Here is a 27,271-nt window from a genome sequence, read left to right as displayed (position 1 = left end):
TTTCAGAGATACCGGATCACTGAAAGGAGATTGTGACCAATTATTATAAAGTCCCCAGAAAATTGTTATACCATCCCGAAAAACGTTAGACCTGGAATAAATGAAACCATTATTCTGGGCTTCAGTAAGAACTTCCTTAACTGAACTAAAATGAACTTACAACCAACTAATTATTTGTGCGTCAATCATTTTAAGAGTCTAGTGCTTGATATTCATACCATTATACCTTGGTTCTATCCAAAGGATGCATTCATTATATTTAAAAAAGAAAAAAAAAAAAACAGTCAATAAGCATTTACCACGTGCTAGAAATAAGGTTCCTGTACATTCTAGAAGGAGAAGGCAGTAATAAATTTTAGATATATGTAAACATATAAAAATATTAAAATATGAACATTTAAATAATATACATCAATATATGTAATATTTACATAAAATTACATGCACATAATATATATTACATATGCATACACACACAAGATAATTTCAGAAATTATAAAAAGTACAAGAAGGGGACTCTTCTGGTGGTCCAGTGGCTAAAACCCTGCACTTGCCACGCAGAGGGCCTGGGTTCCATCCCTCGTCAGAGAACCGGATCCCACATGCTACAACTAAAGAGTTCACATGCTGCAAGTAAAGATCCCACATGCTGTACTAAGACCCAGCACAGCCAAATAAATACATAAAAATAAATACTAAGAAACAGGGCAAAAAGGAGGTAGGGCGTGCCTGGCGGAAGGAGGCCCCTATAGACCGAATAATCAGGAAAAACCGTTTTGTGCATCCTTTTTGATACACCAATATATACCATCACCTTCTGTATACCGTGAGACCACCTTTTTTTTAATTCGTAGGTGGAAAGTCATGATACAGTTGGATAACATATACTTCCAGAATTATCAGGAATATTACGATCTCCTGTAAAAACAATGCCAAAAAAAAAAGCCTCACAAAGAAGTGGCTGACAGCTGTCACGCACGTTCCTTAGTGATGCTCTTCTATATCCATCCCAGGGAAGATGCCTGGGCCAGGTATCAACAACAATCAAGGCTGAAAATATCCAAGATACTCCTGAACAAAGAGGAAATGTAGGGCCTTCCCTGGAAGTTCAATGGATAAGACTCTGCCTTCTAATGCATGGGGTGTGGGTTCCATCTCTCGTAGGGTAACTAAGATTCTGAATCCTGCATCCCATAGTGTGTGGCCAAAAAGTAAATAAAGTAAAAAAAAAAAAAAAAAAGAGTACATGTGGAGTAAAAAGTCCTCAACCTAAGAGTGGACAGTGAAGACAGCACTGGGATTAGAAGTAAGAGCTCTTCAAGATGCTCAAGGTTCTAGGCCAACACAGTGGAAAGAGATGAAAAACACATTTATCTGTGATTGCAACACGCTCTGATAATCCCATGGAGAAGGAAACTGCATCCACTCCAGTATTCTTGCATGAGAAATCCCATGGTCAGAGCAGCCTGGTGGGCTGCAGTCCATGGGGCCACAAGAGAGTCAGACATGACTTAGCATCTAAATAACTACTATTAATACCAATGATCTGAAAAGCACAAAACACAAAAGCTGATTGAAATCATGAAACCACCTGCATTTTAGGCTTTTAGCATTTTCGGAATCTCTCTTCCTCATCAGTCTTTAGAAAAACATAAATGAAACTTTTTTAAAATCTCATTTTTGAAAAGGTAAAATAACCCTTTTTTATTCATTCATTTCCATATAAAATATTTCCATGTCCTTGTCTTTCAAACTGAGAAATCAAGCCCATAAAATTTTGCCTTTCAAAGCTGCTAGGCAGAAAAGGATCTTTTATCTCTTGCAAATTTGTCTGCTACTAATTCCCCCCCCCCCCAATATTTTCTCATTTTAATTAAGATATTAGGTCTTATAATACAGTAAAGAAAGAGCTCCAAGTCTCCAGGGACTACCTATGAGAGACAGCTCTTTGTGTGGGGTACTTTTTCACAAGTTCTTGGTCTCAATTATATTAGACACTATCCAAGGCAATTTAATTATTGCCTGTCCATACCAGCCTGGTTTGCCAAGAGTTCCCCCCAAGAAGTATGAAGACGGCCATTCTTCTCACGATCACTGTGCCAAGTTAGTTCTGAATAGACAAGCTGGAACACACCAAAGGATGCAGTCTCCGACTGTAAGAAAATGGATTTTATTACCACATTCCTAAGAGGATGTTCTGTGCAGGAGCTGGTTCCTGACACTTCATGGATTCCTGGGAAAGCAAGTGAGGACAGGAGAGGGGAAAATCAAGCTCTGCCTATAAAACCAGGAGCCAAGGACTCAGGTCTCCATCTCTACTCCCCATTAGTGTGCCTTTCCTACTATCTATAGCCCTACAATTTCAGTCTTTGTACTAGCGGGCATTCCCCAGTGGGTTAAGAATCCACCCGCAATGCAAGAGACACAGCAGACATGGGTTCAATCCCTGGATCAGGAAGATCCTCTAGAGAAGGCAATGGCAACCCACTCCAGTATTCTTGCCTGGAGAATTCCATGGAAAGAGGAGCCTGGGGGGCTTCATACAGTCCATGGGGTCACAAAGAGTCAGACACAACTGAGTGACTGAACACGCGCACACACACATTGTCACCTAATTCAGGAGGGCAAGGAATGTATTTAATAATGTCTTTGATCCTTCCTGCAAAAGTCAGCACAAGTCTGGACACAGGAGTGAACGAAAAGCAAATTGTCACAGCTTGGAATTTAAATGACATTCTGGTTTCAGTTCAAGCAACTTTTTAAAACTAATTTTTATTGCAGTTGTTTTACAATGCTATGTTACGTTCTGTTGCACAGCAAAGTAATCAGTTACACATATGCATACGTCCCCTCTTGATTTCCTTCCCATTTAGGTCACCGCAGAGCAATGAGTACAGAGCTCTGAGCAACACAGTAGGTTCTCCTTAGTTGTTGGGCTACACAAAATAGAGAAATCTAAATATTCTTCCAATCACACAGTATAGATATTTCTGTATTTGCTGAAAACTTCTCCCTCTTGGTGATCTTTGAGGTTTCACTTTTTACATTTCTATTCTGGGTATCTTTCTATGATTCTTATGGTTGCCTGGGGGTACAGGGAGAAGAGAAGGGATAAATTGGGAGACTGGGACTGACATATAAACACTACTATATATATAAAATAGATAACCAATAAGGAACTACTGTACAGCACAGAGAATGCTACTCAATGCTATTATGCCTATATGGGGAAAGAATCTAAAAGTGTGGGTATATGTATATAAATAACTGATTCACTTTGCTAAACCTCTGAACACAACATTGTAAATCAATTATATACAGCTATTCTTATTGTAATTTAGTTACTAAATCGTGTCCGACTCTTCAACCCCATGGACTGCAGCCTGCCAGGCTCCTCTGTCCATGGAATTTCCCAGGCAAGACTACTAAAGCAGGTTGCCTTTTCCTTCTCCATGGGATCTTTGTGACCCAGGGATCAAACCCGTATCTCCTGCAAGGGCAAGCGGCTTCTTTACCACTGAGCCACTTCCAATACCAATCATATATTAAAAAAAAAAAAATTTCTGGAGATAAAAACAAAGTGACAGAAGGAAAAGAAAAACAGCTTTGTCTTCAATAGTAGCAGGAATACAGAAACCATCCGTTGAGTAATTTAGACATTCTGGGGTCACGGAGACAATGGTATCACTCACTGGGTGTCAGAAAATCCAGATTCTATTCTCCATCTTCTTTCCCAAAGAATGCAGACCACAGTCAAAAGCCTCTTCTCTGGCCTTCTACCTCACCTCTCCCTCTGCAAAAGAATCACTATTTCCTCTGCTCACCAACCTCTCCTCTTCCATGTAAATGTTCTTTGCTGGAAGTACAGAATTTACTTTAATTTGATCACCAACTTGCCAACTGACTTTGAGAAAATTATTCCCTCTGGGATATGACCATCTGTAAAATAAGGGGGCCGGCACTGAGATCCGTTCCCCAGGATAAGCGTCTTGGAGTCTGTGGCTGAGATATTAAATTCAATTACTCCTATAAGTAACTTCCTAATTAACTGTATCTGACCATCTCACTCTGATGTATTCACACACTGGGGTGGCTCTATATCAAATTGCCCCCATATAAGAATAACTCTTTAAAATGCATCTCATGTCTTTTCTGAGTATCTGGACCCCATGGGATCCAGGATGGTATCCAGGTCTCTCTGTGTACTGTGCTGCACTGACCCTCAGTTCTAGGAAGACGGGAACCACACCTTCCCAGTCAGTCTACTGCTTTCTCTCTCTGTCAGACAAAGGCTTTGCCTGGCCAGCGAAAGCTCAGTTTTTAAAGAAAAGATTCCAGTAAAAGACAGTTTTTGCCTCTGGAAGCAGTGCAAGAAATCCTAAAAGCCAGGTACCAAAGTCAGAGAAAACAAAACTGGAAAAATACCCAAAGCACCCCCTCTGCCCTGTTCTGGCCATCATCCCATCTCCTCTTGCTTCTCATGAGAGCCACACACTGAAACAGGGCTTGTGACCCACAGATGAAGAACTCTGACACCAGGACAAAGGTTTCTATAAGAATTTTCTGCCCTTTGGGACTAAGTGATCAGATGTCAGTTTCAACCATGAAGCCAGCTTAAGTACTGAGAGAGTCAGTTCCTAGGCAGACTGATAGGAAGTCCAGGGTTCCAAGGAGGAGAAAGGGCTTGGGGTTCTCAAGGAGGAGATAGGGCCTGGAATTTTCTAGGAGGAGGAAAGGACAAAGGGTTTTGTTTTTTTCCCTCTATATTCCTTAGTCACATAAAACGTTTTGTTTCTTTAAACCCAGAACTGATGATGACACAACAAACAACTCAGTTTAAACTCTGTACTAGGGATTACACAACAACAATGTATCCTGCTTCAGGACAGTTTCTCCTTCCTAAAAACCTTCTGACTAATCCTGATATCTTAAAATGTATATTATGGGAGTGGGTCTGGTAGGATCTTTCCATTGTTAAGTTTTAATCCTGTTATCCTAAAATGTAAATTGTGGGAGTGGGTCTGGTAAAATTTTCACAAACTTGAGACATTCTTTTGATGTATTGTAGTAATTAATTAAAAAGTATATAACTCACTTGCTAACACCAGGGAGGGGGGCACTCTCCGTCCCCTTTCTGATGTCTGTGTCAGACGCTTTCTCTGTCCCTTTTCATACTTAAATAAAAATCTGCTAAACAAAAGCTCTCGAGTGATCAAGCCTGGCCCCTGGTTCTGAAGCTAGATCTTTTTCTTTGGAGATCATGAATCCAACATCATTCACAGTAAGCTATCAATGCGGGGGCTTGTCCTGTATCTTCAGGACAAAGTAAGAACACTCAGAGCTCTAGCCTCTCTGCTTTCTCAGTACACAAGTTTTCTGCTTTACTTTACTAACTGTACCGTGTAATTGTGTGAATGAATGACAGGCCCCGCGTGAAGCGAGCATTGAGCCCTGCTCTTCGGTTTCCCAGTGCCTCAAAATGACTGATTATGCAGTGGAAGTGAGAAATAGATTTAAGGGACTAGATGTGATAGATAAGAGTGCCTGATGAACTGTGGAGGTTAGTGACAATGTACAGGAGACAGGGACCAAGACCATCCTCATGGAAAAGAAACACAAAAAAGCAAAATGGCTGTCCAAGGAGGCCTTACAAATAGCTGTGAAAAGAAGAGAAGCAAAAAGCAAAGGAGAAAAGGAAAGATATAAGCATCTGAATGCAGAGTTCCAAAGAATAGCAAGGAGAGATAAGAAAGACTTCCTCAGCGATCAATGCAAAGAAATAGAGGAAAACAACAGAATAGGAAAAACAAGAGATCTCTTCAAGAAAATTAGAGATATCAAGGGAACATTTCATGCAAAGATGGGCTCGATGAAGGACAGAAATGGTATGGACCTAACAGAAGCAGAAGATGTTAAGAAGAGGTGGCAAGAATACACAGAAGAACTGTACAAAAAAGATCTTCATGACCAAGATAGTCACGATGGCGTGATCACTCACCTGAAGCCAGACATCCTGGAATGTGAAGTCAGGTGGGCCTTAGAGAGCATCACTACAAACATAATGACTGAAGGCAGCGCCAAAAGGGGGAGCCTTATTGGGGTTTTAACCGACCTGCCAATGAAGAGACACCCAACATCCCTTCGAGGGGAGCAGTAAGAAATGGGCAAAGCATGTGGACTGAACTTTTCTTTCTCAGTCAGCTTTTCCTGGTCTCTTTGACCACTTCATAATCGCGTGGGGAATTAGAACTACTAACTAACTTAATTCAGAAAACAAAGATCATGGCATCTGGTCCCATCACTTCATGGGAAATAAATGGGGAAACAGTGGAAACAGAGTCAGACTTTATTTTTTTGGGCTCCAAAATCACTGTGGGTGCTGATTGCAGCCATGAAATTAAAAGACGCTTGCTCCCTGGAAGGAAAGTTATGACCAACCTTGATAGTATATTAAAAAGCAGAGACATTACTTAGCTAATAAAAGTCTGTCTAGTCAAGGCTATGGTTTTTCCGGTGGTCATGTATGGATATGAGAATTGGACTGTGAAGATAGCTGAGCGCCGAAGAATTGATGCTTTTGAACTGTGGTGTTGGAGAAGACTCTTGAGAGTCCCTTCGACTGCAAGGAGATCCACCTAGTCCATCCTAAAGGAGACCAATCCTGGGTGTTCATATCAAGGACTGATGCTGAGGCTGAAACTCCAATACTTTGGCCACCTCATGAGAAGAGTTGAAACTGATTGGAAAAGACCCTGACGCTGGGAGGGATTGGGGGCAGGAGGAGAAGGGGAAGGGGAAGACAGAGGATGAGATGGCTGGATGGCATCACTGACTCAATGGACATGAGTTTGAGTGAACTCCAGGAGTTGGTGATAGACAAGGAGGCCCGGCGTGCTGCAATTCATGGGGCTGCAAAGAGTCGGATATGACTGAGTAACTGAACTGAACTCAAAGCTCATAAGTTTATTAATGGGCGAACTTTTACTGTACTGACATCTCATGATGTAAGTGGGATCTTAAACTCTAATGTTCAGGGCAACAATGCTCCACTTTTAAAGCTGCTGTAACTCAAGGGGTGTCAAAGCTCTAGGAACAGAATATCACTTACACTGTTCCTGGAGACCCCAGTCTTCAGGAAAGGTAGAAAAAAGCTAATGACGTTATTAAGAGACATCTGCATAAGCTATCTCAGAAAACACAAGACAGTTGGTTTAAAGTTTTACCTGTAGCTTTAATGAGGGCTCAAACTGCCCCAAGAAGAAGGGACTGTGTCTATGACAGACTGTTTTCCTGCACAGATATTGTCATAGATCCGGAAGCCTTAAAATTAACCATGTGACTCAGCTTTCAGCTTTTCAATGGACATTATCGGGAGGTTAACACCTGACCCAGCCTTTCAATCAAACAAGCCGCTGTTGAGCCAGGAACGGAGATGGGCTGAGAATCTAGGTGGGCTTGCTTCTGCTGACTCCAAAAGTCCTGATGTCTGCCGTTTGACCCTCAAGACAATGCCTTCCTGTCCTGGACTCATTCCTACACTGCAATCCACAATCAGTCTAACTGCTGGGTCTGCAGAGCACTCCCCTCCTCATCAATTGAAGACTTCCCAAGGTGAGTCTCTCCACTTCAAGGAAAGGACTTTCTTCAGCTCTGAGAATACCTTCACCAACAACAATCATATGCGACTCCTCTTCTTTATCTGATGACATCTAACAATCCTAAGACAGACTGATGCAGCTATGGACATAATGTAACTTTTATTTTGATTATGTTTTAACTTGGTTTAATGACTATTTTGCTGCACATAAGAAGGTAAATTAGTCTAGATATGGTGGTTTTCTACCTGATCTTTATCAAATATGGGATGAGGTCATATGGCTAACTCCTAAAAAGGGATGCCTACTATCTAATGCTCCCATATATGGGAACAAATAGAGCCATCCCCAGAAGTTAGCCAACTTAATTATAATGATTGGGAAAAACTGGGATTTTTGCCTCAAGAAATATACAACGCGATCATTCCTGTTTTCCAAACCCAGTTTGGGTCCTCCTCTCTCCTGGCCAGGAACTGATTGGGACTGGATCCCTCAGTCACGCTGGTTTGCTCCAAACGGGACCTACTGGATATGTGGCTCTGACCTATGGGTGTGGCTTCCCCCTGGCAGGAAAGGAAGATGCACCCGAGGTCTAACATTTATTCATGGCTTCTTATTTTCAGAGCTTCCAGAGAAACCTACTAATCTGCCACATCTTAAAACTCTTTGGGCAAAATCTGTATTTCACTGGTATGATCATCTGGCTACAATATTCGTTCCCTCTCTGGGAACTACAGATCAGATGTTATACTACAAGTTGATGCTCTAGCTTTCAGCCCTTGCTGCTGCTACTGCTAAGTCGCTTCAGTCGTGTCCGACTCTGTGCGACCCCACAGACAGCAGCCCACCAGGCTCCCCTGTCCCTGGGATTCTCCAGGCAAGAACACTGGGTTGCCATTTCCTTGAATACAAATTTAAAAGGTGGTTTTACAAAACAGATTGGCCTTAGATATTCTAACTGCACAAGCAGGAACTTGTGTCAATATTCATACCCAATGCTGTACATATATAACAGATTTGAGTACTAATGTTACTCACTTTACTAAACACATGAATAAGATGATTCAGGTTTATGGATTCTCCTGAGGCCTCACAGTCACCTCACTTTGCAAAACATTAACTAACTCTCCACAGTGGAAAACTATCTTAATTGTAATAATTTTAATTGTTCTGTTTTTACTGTTTGTTCCCTACATCTCTAACTGTATAACTGGATTAGTTTCTAACTGAAAGCTTTTAAGTTACAAATGGTTGTCCAGGCTCCTACGAGTGCCACAACCTCCTCCAACTATTACTTGGGGACCCTGGATCAGAGACCCTCAATATGAGGGTTAGGAGAATATGTTGCCTCAACAATTGAGGAACCAAGAAGCAGTTATGGAATGAAAATGATGCCCATTTCCTTTGGCATCATAATTCTCCTAAAAGAAAAAGGGGGAGAGAGAGTGTCAATTCCTAGGCAGATTGATAAAAAGTCCAGGATCTCCGAGGAGGAGAAAGGGGTCTGGGGTTCTCAAGGAGGAGATAGGGGTCTGGAATTCTCAAGGAGGAGGAAAGGACAAATGCTTTTTTCCTCTACATTCCTTTTTTTCTTTAAACCCAGAACTGATCAGAAAACAAACAACTCAGCTTAAACTCTGTAATAGGGAGTATATAACAATAATGTTTCCTGCTTGAGAAAAGTTTCTCCTTCCTGAAAACCTTCTGACTAATCCTGACATCTTAAAATGTATATTATGGGAATGGGTCTGGTTCAGTTCAGTTGCTCAGTCATGTCCGACTCTTGCGACACCATGGACTGCATAACGCCAGGCTTCCCTGTCCATCACCAACTCCCGAAGCTTGCTCAAACTCATGCCCATCAAGTCGGTGATGCCATCCAACCATCTCATCCTCTGTCGTCCCCTTCTCCTCCCGCCTTCTATCTTTCCAAGAATCAGGGTCTTTTCCAAGGAGTCAGTTCTTCGCATCAGGTGGCCAAAATATTGGAGTTTCAGCTTCAATATCAGTCCTTCCAGTCGGACTGGTTGGATCTCCTTGCTGTCCAAGGGACTCTCAAGAGTCTTCTCCAACACCACAGTTCCAAAGCATCAATTCTTTGGTGCTTAGCTTTCTTTATAGTTCAACTCTCACATCCATACATGACGACTGGAAAAACCATAGCTTTGACTAGACGGACCTTTGTTGGCAAAGTAATGTCTCTGCTTTTTAATATGCTGTCTAGGTTGGTCATAACTTTTCTTCCAAGGAATAAGCGTCTTTTAATTTCATGGCTGAAGTCACCATCTGCAGTGATTTTGGAGCCCAAGAAAATAAAGTCTGTCTCTGTTTCCCCATCTATTGGCCATGAAGTGATGGGACCAGATGCCATGATCTTAGTTTTCTGAATGTTAAGTTTTAAGCCAACTTTTTCACTCTCCTCTTTCACTTTCATCAAGAAACTCTTTAGTTCTTCTTCCCTTTCTGCCATAAGGGTGGTGTCATCTGCATATCTGAGGTGATTGATATTTCTCCTGGCAATCTTGATTCTAGCTTGTGTTTCATCCAGTCCAGCATTTCTCATGATGTACTCTGCATAGAAGTTAAATAAGCAGGGTGACAATATACAGCCTTGACATACTCCTTTCCCGATTTGGAACCAGTCTATTGTTCCATGTCCAGTTCTAACTGTTGCTTCTTGACCTGCATACAGATTTCTCAAGAGGCAGGTCAGGTGGTCTGGTATTCCCATCTCTTTCAGAATTTTCCACAGTTTGTTGTGATCCACACAGTCAAAGGCTTTGGCGTAGTCAATAAAGCAGAAGTAGATGTTCTTCTGGAACTCTCTTGCTTTTTCGATGACCCAGCAGATGCTGGCCCTAGGTTCTATTTGGCTGGCAAATTTTCAATGAGAGGAGGCTGATACTTTCAACAAAGAAAATTTTATAACATTTTTATTTTCATATATTTATTGGCTGTGCCACGCGATATGCAGGGTCTTAATTCCCTGACCAGGGATGAACCCCTGTTCCCAGCAGTGGAAGTTCAGAGCCTTAACCACTAGACCAGAGAAGTCTCATCAGTGAAGCTGCTGTTTAGTTGCTAAGCTGTGTCCGACTCTTTGCGGCCCTATGGACTGTAGCCTGCCAGGCTCCTCTGTTCATGGGATTTCCTAAGCAAGAATACTGGAGTGGTTGTCATTTCCATTTCCTGGCAATCTTCCTGGACCAGAGATCAAACCCACGTCTCTTGCATTAGCAGGCAGATTCTTTACCACTAAGCCACCAGGAAAGCCCTTATCAACAGAGTACATTTTAGCAATTAAGCTCACTTGATTCAATAAAATGTATTAACCACCTTCCACCGCCAGGCTCTTTTGTGATCCCTTTCCCATAAGAGAATTGGATCAGGTTCAGTCTCACTTTGTATGAACAAAACAATTTGGCTGACCGAACCTCACCAAACCATTTCTCCAATTGGAAAGTGGGAAACAGCACTTAATCTCAGGGTGAGACGAGAGAGAATGTGTTTATGATAACCAAACATCTCACAATTCCTGGGACAGTTTGTCTGAAAAAAAGCTTGACCCCGACACCCACCCAAATATACTCTAGGGAATTCCTTAGCCGTCTAGTGGTTGGGTCTTTGCATTCTAGTGCAAGGGGAGTGGGGGGATCCAGTTTGATCCCTAATCAGGGAACTAGGATCCCACATGCTGCAGAGTGTGGCCAAAAATTAAATAAATAAAACTCGTTAAAAAATATGATCTAACTTGCCAGTTTTCAAGACCTGATTTTGAGTTGAGAAAACAGGACATTTGGAAGGTGGGATAGAGATGTGCACATATTCAGAAAGTATAACTGGGTTGTCGCTAGAAAAGTAACTTAAGATATTACATCCATCTGTCACATAAAAGTTTTTCAACACATAGGAGTCCACCCTTCTATCTGGGCGAACTCACATGGAGCACGGAAGAAGGAAAAGAAACCAAAGTTCAGCTCACTGGATCTACTTTCCTCGGCTAGAGAAAACCCAAAAGATCCTGAGAGGCCACAGAAAATAAAAGATGAAATACTATTCACCTGATGTAGCTGAGTAACCCTGTGGCTGGAAGGGAACCCATGGGGTAGGTGGCAGACACACCCTTGTACTACTTCAGGGCAAAATTCCATGTGGATCCTTTCATCATGAATCAGCTCTTTCATGAAGCAGTGTTCTAAATGGAGAGTCAGTCAGGGGCTGTGACATCTTGCCCACAAGATGCAGGCACTGTCCCAGGAGTTCGAAACAGATTTCCTATTGAATTCTACAGCCAATCTGCAATGCATGTATAACGTATAATTACCACTGAGGCCGAAGAAAAGAAAACTTAGGAGGTCAAAGGACTTGCCCTCATTTGTAAAATCCACCAGTGGAATACCAGGAATCAAAATCTCTGCTCTCAGAATCTGTTCTTTTTGTTTGCATCTGTTTGTATTATCAGGTTTGTTATTTTTTCTGAATATAATAAAAGTATATATACAAAGTAAGGGAGCAGGAAATGGCAACCTGCTCCAGTATTCTTGCTGGGAAATCCCATGGACAGAAAAGCCTGGTGGGCTACAGTCCATGGAGCTGCGTAAGAGTCAGATGTGACTTAGCAACCAAACAAGAAAGGGAGCAAGTTAGAACTTTTTTCCTGGCCACGTCATACAGCTTATGGGATCATAGTTCTCTGACCAGGGACTGAACCCAGGCCTGCAACAGTGAAAGCATGGAGTCCTACCCACTGGACCACCAGGGAATTCCCAGCAAGTCAGAATTTAAGAAACGGCTCTCTGTCTGCCCCAGTGTTCCCAGCGTTGCCATTTTACCAGGCAACCACTTCCTCCTTCACCATGTTCCCTCCTTTCCTATTCAAGCACTGAAAACACACCCAGTACATGGGCTCCAACTGAGGATCAGCAGTGCAGGCAAAGCTCATCAGAAACTGCGGTAAATTTGCATGATGCACTGGCATGCTCCCCCTTTCCTTTCTGGAAAGATCTCTGCCTCCGGGACTGGAACATAAGCTAAGGAGGCTCACAATTCTATGGGGAGAGACACGTAGCCTGGTTACTGAGAGCTCAAGGCCACACCCTCTAGGAGGACAACACAAGCCAAAGGAAGCAGCCTTTGTTTGGGCGGGGAGGTGGGGAGCAGAAGGGAGCTTCAGGGTCTCCAAGTCAGGTCAAAGGAATGCCAAGCCAGGTTGTCCCATGGGAGGACACCCAGGACGGCAACTACTTCCAGCTAAAACACCAATAAGCTCATGTTTGGAACTTCCCTGGTGGTCCAGAGGTTATTAACACTTGGTCTTCCAATGCAGGGGGTGTGGGTTCGATCCCTGGTCGAGGAGCTAAGATCCCACATGACTGGCAGCCAAAAAATCAAATCATAAAACACAGAAACAATACTGTGACAAATTCAGTAAAAGCTTTACAAATGGTCCACAGTAAAAAAAAAAAAAATCTTAATAAAAACGGTGATGCTCACATTTGCAGGGTCCTTGATAGTCTGTCTGCACAATATTTTACAGCCACCATCTTTTTATACTGTTATGACTCTATGGAGTCAGCAAGGCACATTTTACATCATCTTTACAGAGGGCCCCAAATTCAGTAGATACATGGAGACTTCAAGCTCTAAAACCAGGGTCAGTTACAGCAAAGCCAGGATGAGAAAGCAGGCCTCCTAATCTCTAATCCCCATCTGTCCCCTACAGCTTGCTCCTTCGCCAAAGCACACAAGGAAGAAAATTAAAAGAAAAATCAATAAATAATACAACAAAGAGAAAAGAGGGAAAGAGTGGAAATTACCACTTCTTTCTAGTCTGGATGAATAGGTTCCCCTTTCCCTAGCACGGCCACCCCCCCACACTTAAAAACATATTTATGGTAATTTCACAAGCTTACAATCTGAATGCAAAGAAGAAACCAGAATTATACAAACATCTTTCCTTTCTAGAATAATTACATGACTGGCCTTAATCTGGTTAATAGATTGCTCTCACTTAGGATACTATATCTACCTCCTAATTTTCTCATGAACTGAGGCTGAAAAGAAGAGAACTAAGACATGTTTAACAGAGAAATGCAGAGGTTCTAAGATGTTCTTAAAGACACCGGAGAGAATACCTAGTTTCATAATCAGTGGGAGAAAATGCATGAGAGATAGAAGTACTGCTGTGTTTTAGTAAAACCTGTATTTATCTTTATACAGACTGAAGGAACTGACATAGAATCAGAAAACACACACCGATAACAGTGTAGGGGTGTGTATATGTGCGTGCACGTGCACACGTGGATGTGAGCGCACCTGCATGTCTCAGAGCGTGTGGGGGGAGTGGACTGAAAGCTATACATTTGGGTTCCTTTTCCTTTTTTCCCAGTGAAGGCTTGCTATTTGAGGCTTGCTACTTTGACATAAAAGATTTTAATTTTTATTTTGTATTGAGATATAGACAATTAACAATGTTGTAATAGTTTCAGATGGACAGTAAAGGGACTTAGCCACACATATACATGTATCCATTCTCCTCCAAACTCCCCTTCCATCCAGGCTGCCACGTTACATGGAGCAGACTGCCCTGTGCTATACAGTAGGTATTGGTTATCCATTTTTAAAAGAGCAGTGTGTACATGTCCATCCCAAACTCCCAAATTTTTGAAAAAGCACTTCAGAAATTCTGCCTGCAGTGAACTGTCAATGCTTTAGGAAGGGACGGGGAAAAAACTGGAGGAAGTCAAGATTTCCATATGAAATGGATCATCTCTGAATGGGTGAGCCTTGTTACCAAAAGCAGGAATTCTCAGCCTTATCAACCGATGAAGATTCCCAAATTGAATGCCTTTTAGTCAAGCAACTGCAGCTATAAGTCATCAAAAAATATTCACAAATAACAAAATAATTATCTTATAAGAGTCAAAATTAAGATGGGAAATGTTCTGGTCTCCAAGAGGGGTGTGGATTTCTTTTAACTTAGAACCCCAATTCTGCTATTAAGTAGTGGAACTTCCACACAGGAAGTTCCTCAACCAGAGCTTAAGAGATCTGGAAGCCCAAATACATGAACCATGCATCTTCCTCTCTGCCTCACTTACTTCTCATTTCTGGTCAATAGCAGACTCAGCACAATTACCTGTGGACATGGACTAGACACAGACAATGAACTAAAGCATGAGAGTTGTCTTTCAGCAAGCAGAAATGTCTAGTTCATCCCATGCTTGTATATTACAGCTATAAAAATCTCATTTCCCAGTACTTACTAGCTAACCTGTATCACCATTCACCAATTTCCAGAAAGAATCCATTAAAGAACTAACCCATCCATCAACCTCGTTACATTCTCCACTAACCAATCAATTAACTGGAACCAGAGTTTTCAATAGAAAGACAAGATGATCGATGGGGATCAAAGGGTTTAAAAGAGCATCTCTCTCCTCTCCTAGCTTGTGATTTAAGGACTTCTAGGTCAGCTCTCTCCTGGGTGAAACATAAAGAGATCAAAAGATCACTTGCATTACAAGGCAGCATGCCCCAGGGGCCAGATCTACTTGGCAGTAAGTGCCCCCACAGTCCAGAAGGAAACATTATGGATTGATGGGTTTAGAAGACACATTATGAAGAAAAAAATGACTTACATGGGGCCTTGAAGGATATGCTGGCAGAGAAAAATCATGTGCTCTTCCACAGAAGGGGCTGGTGATTTCTACTACATGTCCATCCTATACACCACAGCCTTGGGAGATGAACTATCTCACACTAACTCTTAGGTTAGGCTGAGTTTGATTCCTGCTTTTAGTACTGAGGGTCTAGAGTGAGGTACTCTCAGTAACTTCGTAAGACTGGCTTTTGAGAGTTAAAATGTACAATACACACATGACTGAACAAAAACCAAGATAAGCATAGCCACATAAAAAAAAAAAAACAGACAGACTGCCTCCCAGGCCCTGAGCTGAGTCCATTACCTCACTGATGTCATTCACACATAAGGGAATATACACTGCTGGGAATTCTTAGCCATGGAAGTCTGGAAGATGCCTGCAGAAGGCAAGACTTAGTGACGCTTACCCATGAAGCCTACAGGAAACAGTGTCTGCGCATTTCAGTGCTGAGCAAAGAGCATCCTCAAGTGGACAGCGGTGCACCCTTGCTGCCACAAGACTCAGAGTTCTTGGTCTCCTGCAAGGTGGCTGCCCTAGGCTGGTGCTCTCAGCCTGATAAATATTTTTAATATATTGACTTGCATGTGGAATCTTTAGTTATGGCATTCAAACTGTTAGTTGCAGCTTGTGGGACCTAGTTCCCTGACCAGGAATTGAACCCAGGCCCCCTGCATTGAGTGTGTGAAATTTTAGCCACTGGACCCCCAGGGATGTCCCCAGCCTGATAAATATTAGGTGCTAGATTTACTTGTCTTTAAACACAGCAAAAATGTAAAACTTTTTCAGCTAGGCAAAAATTCATAATTTTCTAAAATATATATATTATCCATACTATATATGTATGCAAAAGCTTTTCTGTTATGCTTGATAAAGGCTTGAGAAAGAACGATGGCAAAAACAAAAAAGATGGAGAAATTGGAAAACATAAACTAAATGAAATGGGAGCACTGAATATGTAGATTCACCTTGTCTTGATAACAAACCCACACACCCAACTTGTGAGGATGGTTTATGAGCGAGTGAATGTGCTGGTTTCTGCGTCATTTCCCACTGACCTGGCCTGTTAGCATCCCGACGTCAAGCCATTACTGTGATCAACAGTACTACGAGTTGGCCTCAAAAAGAAGACTCTTCAGAGCATGGTTTAACGTGACCAAAACTTAAGCATTGCTAAGGTACACTGGACACAGTAGGGAAAGTCACCCTCATGGAAGCCTGAGGGCTGAGCACTGACAAGTGCCAAATGCTTATTCACTGGGTTAGAAGGAAAGGCTAAGAGCATGTCCTCCAATTTCTCCACTGATATTTTTGGTTGCTCAGTCATGTCCAACTCTAGGGGACTGTATGGATGGTAGCCCACCAGGCTCCTCTGTCCATGGAATTCTCCAGGCAAGAATATTGGAGATGTTCACGTCTCCAGGGGATCTTCCTGACCCAGGGATTGAACTCAGGTCTCCTGCACCGTGGGCAGATTCTTTATTGTCTGAGCCACCAGGGAAGCCCTCCAATGATAAACTGGTGATAATTACATCTACTTTATAGGACTAGGACTGCTGTGACAATGAATAGTTGCAAGCACTTAGAAAGGATGATGGATTTCTGTTGTCATCCTCATAACCTTACAATCAGCATGTCAACTGGAAAAATACTAACCTAATGTCTTACGGGCACTTCCTCCACCACCTGTATCATCAGCCGCCCTCCTCCAGGAAAATGAAGTCTGCAGGTTATCAGCCATTGCACTGTCCGTGTAAGATGTACCCACTCCACATACAGAGCTAAGGAATGGCCGACCTCTTGTAGAAGAACAGATGGGTTGAGGGCCCAAGAATAGGGCCACCAGCTCCAAGCCTGGGGATAACTCACCACGTACAGCTTGCGCCAGATGACAGCCCATTCCCGCAGTGTGGAGGTAAGCTCTTGCACCAGGGGGAGCTCCCCAGGAATCACGGTCTCGTTCTGCCTAAAGAGAACAGATACAGGCTCCCTTCACTCTGGGGGGATCATCGGTGATTTTCCTGATGGACACATCATGATCCTCAGAACTCAAAGATGGGGATGGGGCTGGTTGGTCTTGAAACGAAGCAAAACTTGTCCATTTAGGGGAGCTCTGGCAATTTTTATCACATCTAGCATCCGAGAAAAGAGAAAGAGCTTAACATACCACGATTCTCAAAATGAATTGTGTCTACAGTGGAATGGCTATGGAGTCCAGCCTCTACTTTCTTTTTTTTTTTTGTTTTGCTTTGTTTTCTGGTATTTTTTTGTTGTTCTTTTTTTTTTTGGCTATGCCCCATAGCTTGGGGGATCTTAGCTCCTGGACCAGGGACTGAACCTGGGCCCTGGCAGTGAAAGTGACGAATCCTAATCACTGGCTGCTGCTGTTCAGTCGCTAATTCATGTCTGACTCTTGGCAACCCCATGGACTGCAGCACACCAGGTTTCCCTGTGCTTCACTATCTCCCAGAGTTTGCTCAAACTCATGTCCATTGAGTCAATGATGCCATCCAACCATCTTGTCCTCTGTTGTCCCCTTCTCCTGCCCTTGATCTTTCCCAGCATCAGGGTCTTTTCCAATAAGTCGACTCTTTGCGTCAGGTGGCCAAAGAATTGGAGTGCCAGCCTCAGTCTTTCCAATGAATATTCATGGGACTCCCAGGGAAATCCCTCTATTTCCCCATTTTGGATCTTTCCAGAAACCTCGAGTACAGTAAGTCCCCTACATACAAACCTTCATGTTGCGAACTTTCAAAGAAGCTAATGTGCATCTGGTTCCAGAAAGGAACCAGAACCTGTGCCGTCAACATAAGGTGTGACTGAAATCACAGTTTGCCCTCCGTCTCCTGTTGCTGATGACCATTAAGCTCTACCGTCTCCCACCTCCTCTCCCTCCTCCAGTCAGTAATTCTTCTTACCTGTTCACTCAATGCCAGCAGCTGTATGCCAGCTACTGTACTGGACTACTGTACTTTCCAAGGTACCGTACTGTAAGATTAAAAATGTTTTTTGTTTGCTTTTTATGTATTATGTGTGAAAAGTACTATAAACCTATGACAGTACAGTACTATATAGCTGATGGTGTTAGTTGGGTACCTAGGCTAACTCTGTTGGACTTACGAACACACTCCTGGAATGCAACTTGTTCATATGTAGGGGACTTACTATACCAAGCTAGGCTGGCTTCAGCAATGCCCAGGGATGGAAGCCCAAACTGAGTCCTTTCGCTGGTTCTGCCAAGTTGCCATTTTATTAGTGAGGGTGGGCAAGAGGAAGGGTGTTCACGGCACAAGGTCCTGGGGCTTGCAACGTCAAACAGGACCTGCTGTGGGATGGAAGTGGGGCTCTCTCTTGCAACAGTGTTTGGTTTGCTCCTCATCTGCTGGCTACCTGCACAGAAAACATACATATACCCACATCCTCACTTACTCACAGTGGACTTTTAATACAAGGCAGACGTGATATTCATGCACATAAATCCTGTCTGGTATTTTTATGATTAGCAAAAGGAAAGAATGAAAGCAATCTAACGAATGGGGATTACTGGTGGAATTTCCAGACATCAATAAGAATACAAGATGCCCCATTAGGTTTGGATTTCAGATAGATTAATTTTTAATTCTAAGTATGTCTCAGGAAATACATGGGATATGAATGTAAATAAAAATTACTTTCTACCTGAATTTCAAATTTAACTTGACATTCTGCATTTTACCTGGCAACCCTAGTTATTGGGAACATGCCCCGACCTCTGCCTTTCCTCCAATGTGGCCATGGCTAGTGATCCTGGAGGCTGCCCAGGAACAGTCCATCAGAAAGATTTTCCAGAGACTTCCTTGTGCTCCAGCGGTTAAGAATCTGTCATTTAAAGCAAGGGGTGTGGGTTCGATCTCTGGTCAGGGAACTAAGATTCCACACGTCCCAGAGTGTAACCAAAAATTAAAATAAATAAGTAAAACTTGCTTCTACTTTTTATTTTTTTTCATTTAAAAAAAAAGGGGGGGGAGGAGGTTCTCCAGTAGGGCAGGACACATGGTTTTGAGTCCTGATTATGTGTGAATTTGGGCACATCTCCATCTCTCATCTATAAAATTATGGTATGGAATTTAGGGCTGAAAATGTTCTCTGTGGCTGCGAGCTAGTATGCCTCTGTGACCCACTCCTTTCTAACAGCCCTGGAATTCCTGCTCCAAGCTTTATTTTCTCCTTGATTCTCCTGCCCACTGACTCACCATCAATTAAGTGAATTTTCTCTGTAGAACACAATCACACATACTAATTAGTTCATACAATTTTACATCAAGTTCACAACCAGGGACTTCTCTGGTGGTCCAGTGGTTAAGACTCTGGGCTTCCACTCCAGGGGGTGCTGGTTTGATCCCTGTTTGGAGAACTGAGATCCCATATCACACACCATGTGGTACAGCCAAGAAAGGAAAAAATAAAAAAGTTCAGGGCCAATGTGGGGCCAGATTTGTTTTCTCTGATTTGCACAGGGAAAGCCCCAGGTGTGCTGACTTGTCCAAGGTTCAGAGATAAATAGCACAGGTTGTAGCTTGGTCACCTGTCATCCCCCAAGGTTCCCAAAGAGAAGGTTCTCAAGTCTTAATGGCTAAAGAGCACCAAATGTTCATGTGTGTGTGCGTGCATGCGTGCACACACACACACACAGAGGCATGCATTAGTGAGCAGCTAGTGCCAGAGGGAGATACAGGCGTCTATGTTCATTCATTATCTGCCCCCACTGCCCCAGGGAAGGATGCAAGGGAGGAAAAAATATCAAAAGAGAAGGCAGAAGGAATCATGTCAGGAAAAAAATTCATTTCCCTTTCATCCAACAAGTGGAATTAATGACCTGAGACAAACAATGGACAAAATGATACCTTACGATTTCATAAAACCTGTAATGATACTGTACCTTTACCTCACTTGTTAGGCATTTTCTTACGTTTGAACTTACCCGCGGTCTTCCACAGTAGCTTCTTTCAAATGGATGTACGTTTCAGGGAAAATACCCTGCGGAGAGAAGAACTTGGGTTATGTGGCCATAAAATTCCCAGTCCAATATACTCTGAGGAAAACATCATTCAAAGAGACACATGTACTCCAAGGTTCACAGAAGCACTATTCACAACACAGACAGGACATGGAAGCAACCTAGATGTCCATCGACAGATGAATAGATAAAGATGTGGTATATTATATACAATGGAATATTACTCAGCCATAAAAAGGAATAAATCTGGGTCATTTGCAGTGATGTGGGTGGACCTAGTGTCTGTCATACAGAGTGAAGTCAGTCAGAAAAACAAATACATATATTAACGCCTATATGTAGAATCTAGAAAAATGGTACAGATGAACCTATTTGTGGGGCAGGTATAGAGACACATCTGGAGCAACACGGTTGCGGGGGTGGATTAGCAGAGGAGCACTGAGACATATACACTCTCATGCGTAAAACAGATAGCTGGTGGGAACTACTGTATAGAAGAGGGAACTCAGCTTGATTCTCTGTGACGACCTAGAAGGGTAGGATGGGGAGCAGGGCAGGAGGGAAGGTCCAGAGGGAGGGGATATACGCACACACATCGCTGACTCACCGTGTTATACAGCAGAAAATAATACAACATTGTAAAACAATTATCCTCCAATTAAGAAAAATATCAAAAGCCCCTCAGCTCACAATAAAGAGCACAAACAGTGGCAAGTCTTGGTGGGGAGGGGCAAGGACACCAGGAAAACACCTACAGTTTGCAGTCAAGGTCGTTAGGGTGTCAATTACAGAGGCTGGCCACCTAAACCAAAGCAGGGCTGAAACACTAAAAACGTATAACCAAATCCTGGGGGTTCAAAGAGAGCTTAAGATAAACACTTCGTAAATGAAAAGGCAAACATGCCCAGGGTGAGCTCAGAGCATTTAATAGATCCTAAAATGCCTCCAGATTCTACACAACATGAGGCGCTTCTCTTAAAGGGTTTTGGGTAATTAGTAGATGGAGGACTGTGCACTTAGTGGTCCATAAAATTATGGTGATTTTAGAGACCCAGTCCTCTCAGCACTTTCACTTAAACAAAATGCATGCAATCAATTAGGCCTGGTTATTTTTAGCCTTTTCCAGTCTCAAACTGCTCTCCATTCTAAATCCCTAAGAGGCAATTTGATGTCGGTATTAAGACACTGCCTGTGGGAAAACTATGCCTAGAAAGACCTAAAAGAAACCCTGGAAACTGGTCGGGAGCAATCTGCAAAACCGTAGACTGGCTCTCACCCACAGGAAGCAAGCCATGGATGTTGAGTTTTCTTAAAACCAAAAGCTTCTGCTGTTCAACTGTATGATGTGTTCATCAATAATTAGAAACACTGCCATTCAGAAAGGCTCCGCTGGTCCCTATTTTACGGTACTTTTCAGGCCAGACAAGGAGAGATACTGGACTAACCAGAAAGTTCATTTGGGTCTTTATGCCATCTTATGGAAAAACCTAAATGAACTTTTTGGCCAACCTAACAGAAGAAGCTGTTTAACAAGCACCATTGGCTCAACTTGCTTGTAGCCCTGAGCCTGTTAAAACTGCAGCCACGTGGACATGCCATGTCAGGGGTAGCTGACCACAACGGTGGGAGAGGGGCAGGTCACGCCCTGGGGACTCAGGTCAGAGATGCCCGAGTTCTCAGTGATCCTTATTCGTTCAGAGCCAGAAAAACTAGTGCATTTCAACCAGGGTTGGTTGTGCATCTAGTTTTGTGTGCTACGTTTAGCTAAGCAGTTCTCTCCTTTCTCCCTTTTAATCCTCTGCCTATAAAACAGGAAAACAGCAAGAAAATTTGAGACTATGCTGCTCCCAGCATTGGTGATAACAAGGTAGATCCTGCCAGTGACTGAGTCAGAAGCGGAATGGCCATCCTTTCCCTCCAGTCAGGAAGAACCAGAAAAACATATAAAGATGCCTGCCGCTCCTCACGTGGAGAAAGGGGCAGGCATAGGGGACATGAGTGAGAAAGCATAATCCCAATCTTGTCACTGATAAAGACCCAGAACACACACAGACAACACCAATCTCTTTCATGACAAGGACAGGATTCAGAGTGATTTTGGAAAACTGATCACAGAGTTAAACACTAACAAAAATGCAATGTGTGTGTAATTTCTTTAGGGCTTCATTAATGGCTTTCTGGAGCTCCAGGTCAGTCTTTAGGATGCCGAAGGAACCTTGGGTGTGCCTTCCTTCTGCTGCTGCTGCTGCTAAATCACTTCAGTCGTGTCCGACTCTGTGTGACCCCATAGATGGAAGCCCACCAGGCTCCCGCTTCCCTGGGATTCTCCAGGCAAGAACACTGGAGTGGGTTGCCATTTCCTTCTCCGATGTGTGAAAGTGAAAAGTGAAAGTGAAGTCGCTCAGTCGTGTCTTGCCTAGAAAATCCCATGGATGGAGGAGCCTGGTAGGCTACATTCCGTGGGGTTGCTAAGGGTTGGACACGACTGAGCGACTTCCTTCTGCTAGGTGGATGTAAATGTTTTGTTGATCCCCATCTTTGTGGAGAACCAGACTTGCCTGCCCAGTGCTCACCTTGAGGACAGGATGCTGAGTGAAATAAGCCAGATACAAAAGGACAAATACTGCCTGACCTCACTTGCGTGAAGGTCCTAGAGTAGTCAGATTCACAGAGACAGAAGGGAACTGGGGTTACAAGGACTGGGAGGAGGGAAGAAGGGGGAGCTTATCTTAAATGCTTATAGAGTTTCAATATGGGATAATGAAAAAGTTCTAGAGATGGTGGTGATGGTTTCACAACAATATAACTATACTTAATAACCCTCAACTGTACATTTCAAAAGAGTTAAGGGACTTCCCTGGAGGTCCAGCTGTTAAAACTTCACCTTTCAAGGCAGGGGGTGTGGGTTCAATCCCTGGTGGGGGAGCTAAGATCCCACATGCTTTGTGGCCAAAAAATTGAAACATAAAACAGAAGCAATATTGTAACAAATTCAATAAAGACTTTCAAAATGGTCCACAGAAAAATAAAAATTAAAATACTAATTTTCTGTCAAGTATACTGACAACAGTAAAGCTGTCCAGAACTCAAAAAGGTGGTGCATTGAATAACAACGAACCACTCAAAGCAGCAGTTAATCAGGAGCCATATTTGCAGGTTTAAATGAGATGTGAAACTGTTGGTCCCAAGGAGTATCCTTGCAGAAGATTTTTCAAATCAAGAAGATAAAGGACTGATTAACTGCTTCATACACCTAAAACCTGATGACTGCTCTCCGAATAACAGAAAGAAATCCAAAATAGAAACATTCGTAACGTAAGTGGCTTATTTAGTAATGGAGCCTTGGGCTGGATCCCTGGGTCGGGAAGATCCTCTGGTGAAATGAATGGCACCCCACTCCAATATTCTTGCCTGGAGAATCCCATGGACAGAGGAGCCTGGCCGGCTACAGTCCATGGGGTTGCAAGGAGTCGGACATGACTGAGCGACTAACACTAACGCAGGCAGCAATCATAGCAGGTAATTTATACTGTGCATGCAGACATGATGATTTTCATATTAAGAGTTATCTATTTTGTTGTATTTCCACTGCTACTTGCAGGCATCATCGTTCCATGGTAGCATTAGTCCACCTGCAGTCATTTAATTGCTCTTGTAAATCTGAGACAATAGGCTTATTTTTTAATATTTGTTTAGTGATTTATTTTGGCTGCATTGGGTCTGGGTTGCAGCACTCAGGGTCTTTTGTTGCAGCACAGGGGCTTACAAGCCCCACAGCATGTGGGACCTTAGTTTCCTGACCAGGGATGGAACCTGTGTCCCCTGCATTGGGAGGAGAAATCTTAACAACTTGACCACCAGGAAAGTCCCTGTAGGCATTTTCCTATGCCATTCTGACACACAGAAAAGCCAGGATAAACCCAGGTAATATGTTTCTGATTTCCAGCCTCTCTCCATTTTGTTTTTGCTTTCTCAGGGCAACCTATTCACTTGAGTTAAAAAAAAAAAAAGAATGAATGATTTTCTAGATAGTACCCTTATCCTTACTTCCACAATCCTGCCAGGATCAATAACCAGTTTCTGCAAATCTCTTGGCTTCTTCCATTTTCAAGACCACTAGCTTGTTTTATCACCACTCTAACCGATTAAGTCTGCTTGTAAATAACACCAGAAATTTCCACTGAAACAATAGGCTTTTCAAATAGCTCTTCCCCTAAAGACTGACAAACAAGGAGACAGCATTAGGACAGCATTTCAACTAGGCTGGATTGCTTAATGAAGGGGTGTCAAAGTTGAGTATAATTCATGACAGCTGACTTTGAATTCTCTGTTTTGCCTGGATCTACCAGAAAGATATTTCAACTTATAAGTCAACAAGTAAATGCACGGCTTTTGTTTGTCTTATTATTTCGCTGAATTACAAAGTTTAATTATCAAGAACTGAGAAAAGCTCTTACTGAAATAATTCTTCTGAAGAGTGAGACTGGAAGCTTAAAAAGATATTAAGAAAATGAATACAAAAAATTTAAAAACACATCGAGACTTTGTCATTTGGATCCTAGTGAAGCACCCTACCAACTTTCCAAACAGACAACAGAAGGATTCTGGTGTATTAGGACATCATAAGATGCTATTAGAGATGCTCCAAAGAGAGTCTTACAGACTGCAGACACTGAAAGGGAAAACTGTGGTCTGGGACCTTGTTTCAACAGAATTCACCTGCATCAGTTAAAAATATAAAATTCTATTTGGTCTGTTTAAGTTCATATGATCTTATCCGAGAGTGGCTTTTTATGTTTTAAAATTAGCTTAAAAAAAGGATTGGTGATTGAGATAAGCATTGCTGCTCTTGAAATTTAGAACGTCAAAATAATTCACTATAATCCTGTTTTGAAAAATAATTCATACTTATGCTCAGTCATGTCCAACTTTTTGTGACCCCATGGACTGTAACCCACCAGGCTCCTCTGTTCATGGGATTCTCCAGGCAAGAATACTGGAGTGGGTTGCCAGGCCCTCCTCCAGGGGATCTTCCTGACCCAGTGATTGAACCCGAGTCTCCTGCAGCCCCTGCATTAGCAGGTGGATTCTTTATCACTGAGCCACAGGGAAGCCTGAAAAATAACTACCACTTCCATAATTGTCAGTAAAATAAACACTGATACGGTTCAACAGAAACCAAGAAGCAGAAGTGGTTGTAAACTAGGTTCCCTTGTTAACACGCGTACTAGAAGAAAGTCTTTCGCTTTGGTCCTAACATGCTCTCATTCACACCAGAACATCTGCTGTCTTGGATCCTTATATGAAGGCTCAGGGAAACTAAAGTCGCAAGAGTTTACTCCTTTAATCAAATAATTTATCATTATTTTCACTATACTTAAGTAGAAAATGAAGACCCAGAGGCACAAGCATCTAACTGTGGGTATAAAAATTCAGCATCAGGATTTTAGGGAGGGATAAAAGGACTAAAACTGTGGGAGTGGATAACCACATTAAAAGCAAACACTCCTTTATTTTGGCAGATTATTAAACTGTCAGAGTTAATAAACTGTGTGTGTGTACATACACATGTGCAAATACTGACTGCTGTTTGAGCATCAACCATATAGAAAGCTTAACTAGGACAGTAACGGTTTTAAACGGCCTCCACCTTCTAGAAAGGTGTTTTTCTGGGCCCACACCTTTTTTAAATTAATTTTTATTGGAGCATTGTTGCTTTACAATGGTGTGTTAGTTTCTGATGTACAGCAAAGTGAACCAGTGATATGTTTACATATATCCCCTCTTTTATGGATTTCCTTACCATTTTGGTTACTACAGAGCAGTAAGTAGAGTTCCCTGTGCTATACAGTAGGTTCTAATTAGTTATCTATTTTATACATAGCAATGTATGTATGTCAGTCCCAATCTCCCCCCATAGCCTTTCTGAGACTTGTGCGCTAGCATCTCTTTGTCTTGTGCTGTATTTGGAAAGTAAAACCTGTGGGTTTGTGTTTTTTCTTTTTATTGAGTGCTTGATCAATTCTGAAATGTTCCTCTCACCCCTCCTAATTCAGTCTTTTGGATGGGAACTAACTGTGAAACAGCAAGGCCCCATCAACACTGTTCTTTTCAAAAGAAAGTGCTGACAGGCTATGCAGTGCCAGTCTGCAGTGTCACAGAAAAAGTGCTGACCTGACCTGAAATAAACCGAGAGGGTATTAACCTAACTCACAGGTTTTCTTTAGTTTGACTATTAGCAGCTTTGGCACTGGGAAAAGGAACCCACGAGGGTCAGTGTTTTTCAAATTCTTTGCCCATGACGGGACAGTAACCCAGCACAACTGTCATAAAACATAATTAAAAATACACAAAATACTGTAAAATATACATCTAACACAAAACTTTCCTGAAACATGACTTACCATGGCATTCCATTTTCTATTTTTCAGTTTGAGTTGTAAAAAGATGTTGGTTCTAACCCACTCTGTTGATTCTGTGTGAGTTTCACAGTTGGAAAACTGGGACTCTGAGGTCTTTCCTGGTGGTCCAGTGGTTTAGACTCTGCACTCCCAAGGCAAGGGGCACAGAGTCGATCCCTGGTCAGGGAACTAAGACCCCACATGCCAACAGTGTGGCCCCTGCTAATAAAAACCTACTACTCTGGTTTTCCATTTTATAAAAAAGGAAAGAGTCATGTGGAAATGGGGAGACCCTGTGGCACTGGAACTAAAGGATAGACAGAGAAGTCCCCCCCACTCTGATACAGAGCAACATCCCTAGATGTTGCACTCAGCTCAAGCGACCAGAAAGCCTGCAGAGGCCCTACCTGGGGTGTCAAATTCACCTCCAGCTTTTATCCTTGAGTTGGCTGGTGGGAAATACAGCCATGGGACTTGGACTCTTTTACCTGAACAGTGAGGTCAGACAATTTGCTTTTGATTCTACAGAATAGCCGTCAAAGAGAAAGCAAACTGGGCACACAGACAGCAGATAATGGGATCAGATAAGACAACACAAGACTGGCAGACAGTAGATTT

The 27,271-nt window shown here is 42.5% G+C and overlaps 1 protein-coding gene across 1 annotated transcript in view; it reads right to left on the bottom strand.

Annotated features, from left to right (window-relative positions):
- Window positions 1–27,271, bottom strand: part of DOCK5 (dedicator of cytokinesis 5) — a 270,685-nt gene that overhangs the window by 140,210 nt on the left and 103,204 nt on the right. Inside the window, exons 4-5 of the mRNA XM_088838043.1 lie at window positions 20,217–20,272; window positions 17,126–17,222 (exon numbers count right to left, since the gene is read on the bottom strand). Of these exons, the coding sequence (XP_088694169.1) occupies window positions 17,126–17,222; window positions 20,217–20,272 (153 nt within the window). The remainder of the gene's footprint in view (window positions 1–17,125; window positions 17,223–20,216; window positions 20,273–27,271) is intronic.

The sequence above is a fragment of the Moschus berezovskii genome, chromosome 7, assembly GCF_049115385.1.
Source record: "Moschus berezovskii isolate FMDL1 chromosome 7, NW_MosBer_1.0, whole genome shotgun sequence".
In the NCBI taxonomy this organism is placed as follows: Eukaryota; Metazoa; Chordata; class Mammalia; order Artiodactyla; family Moschidae; genus Moschus; species Moschus berezovskii.
Note: the sequence above shows the minus strand (reverse complement) of the source record. Positions and strands in the feature narration are given on the sequence as shown.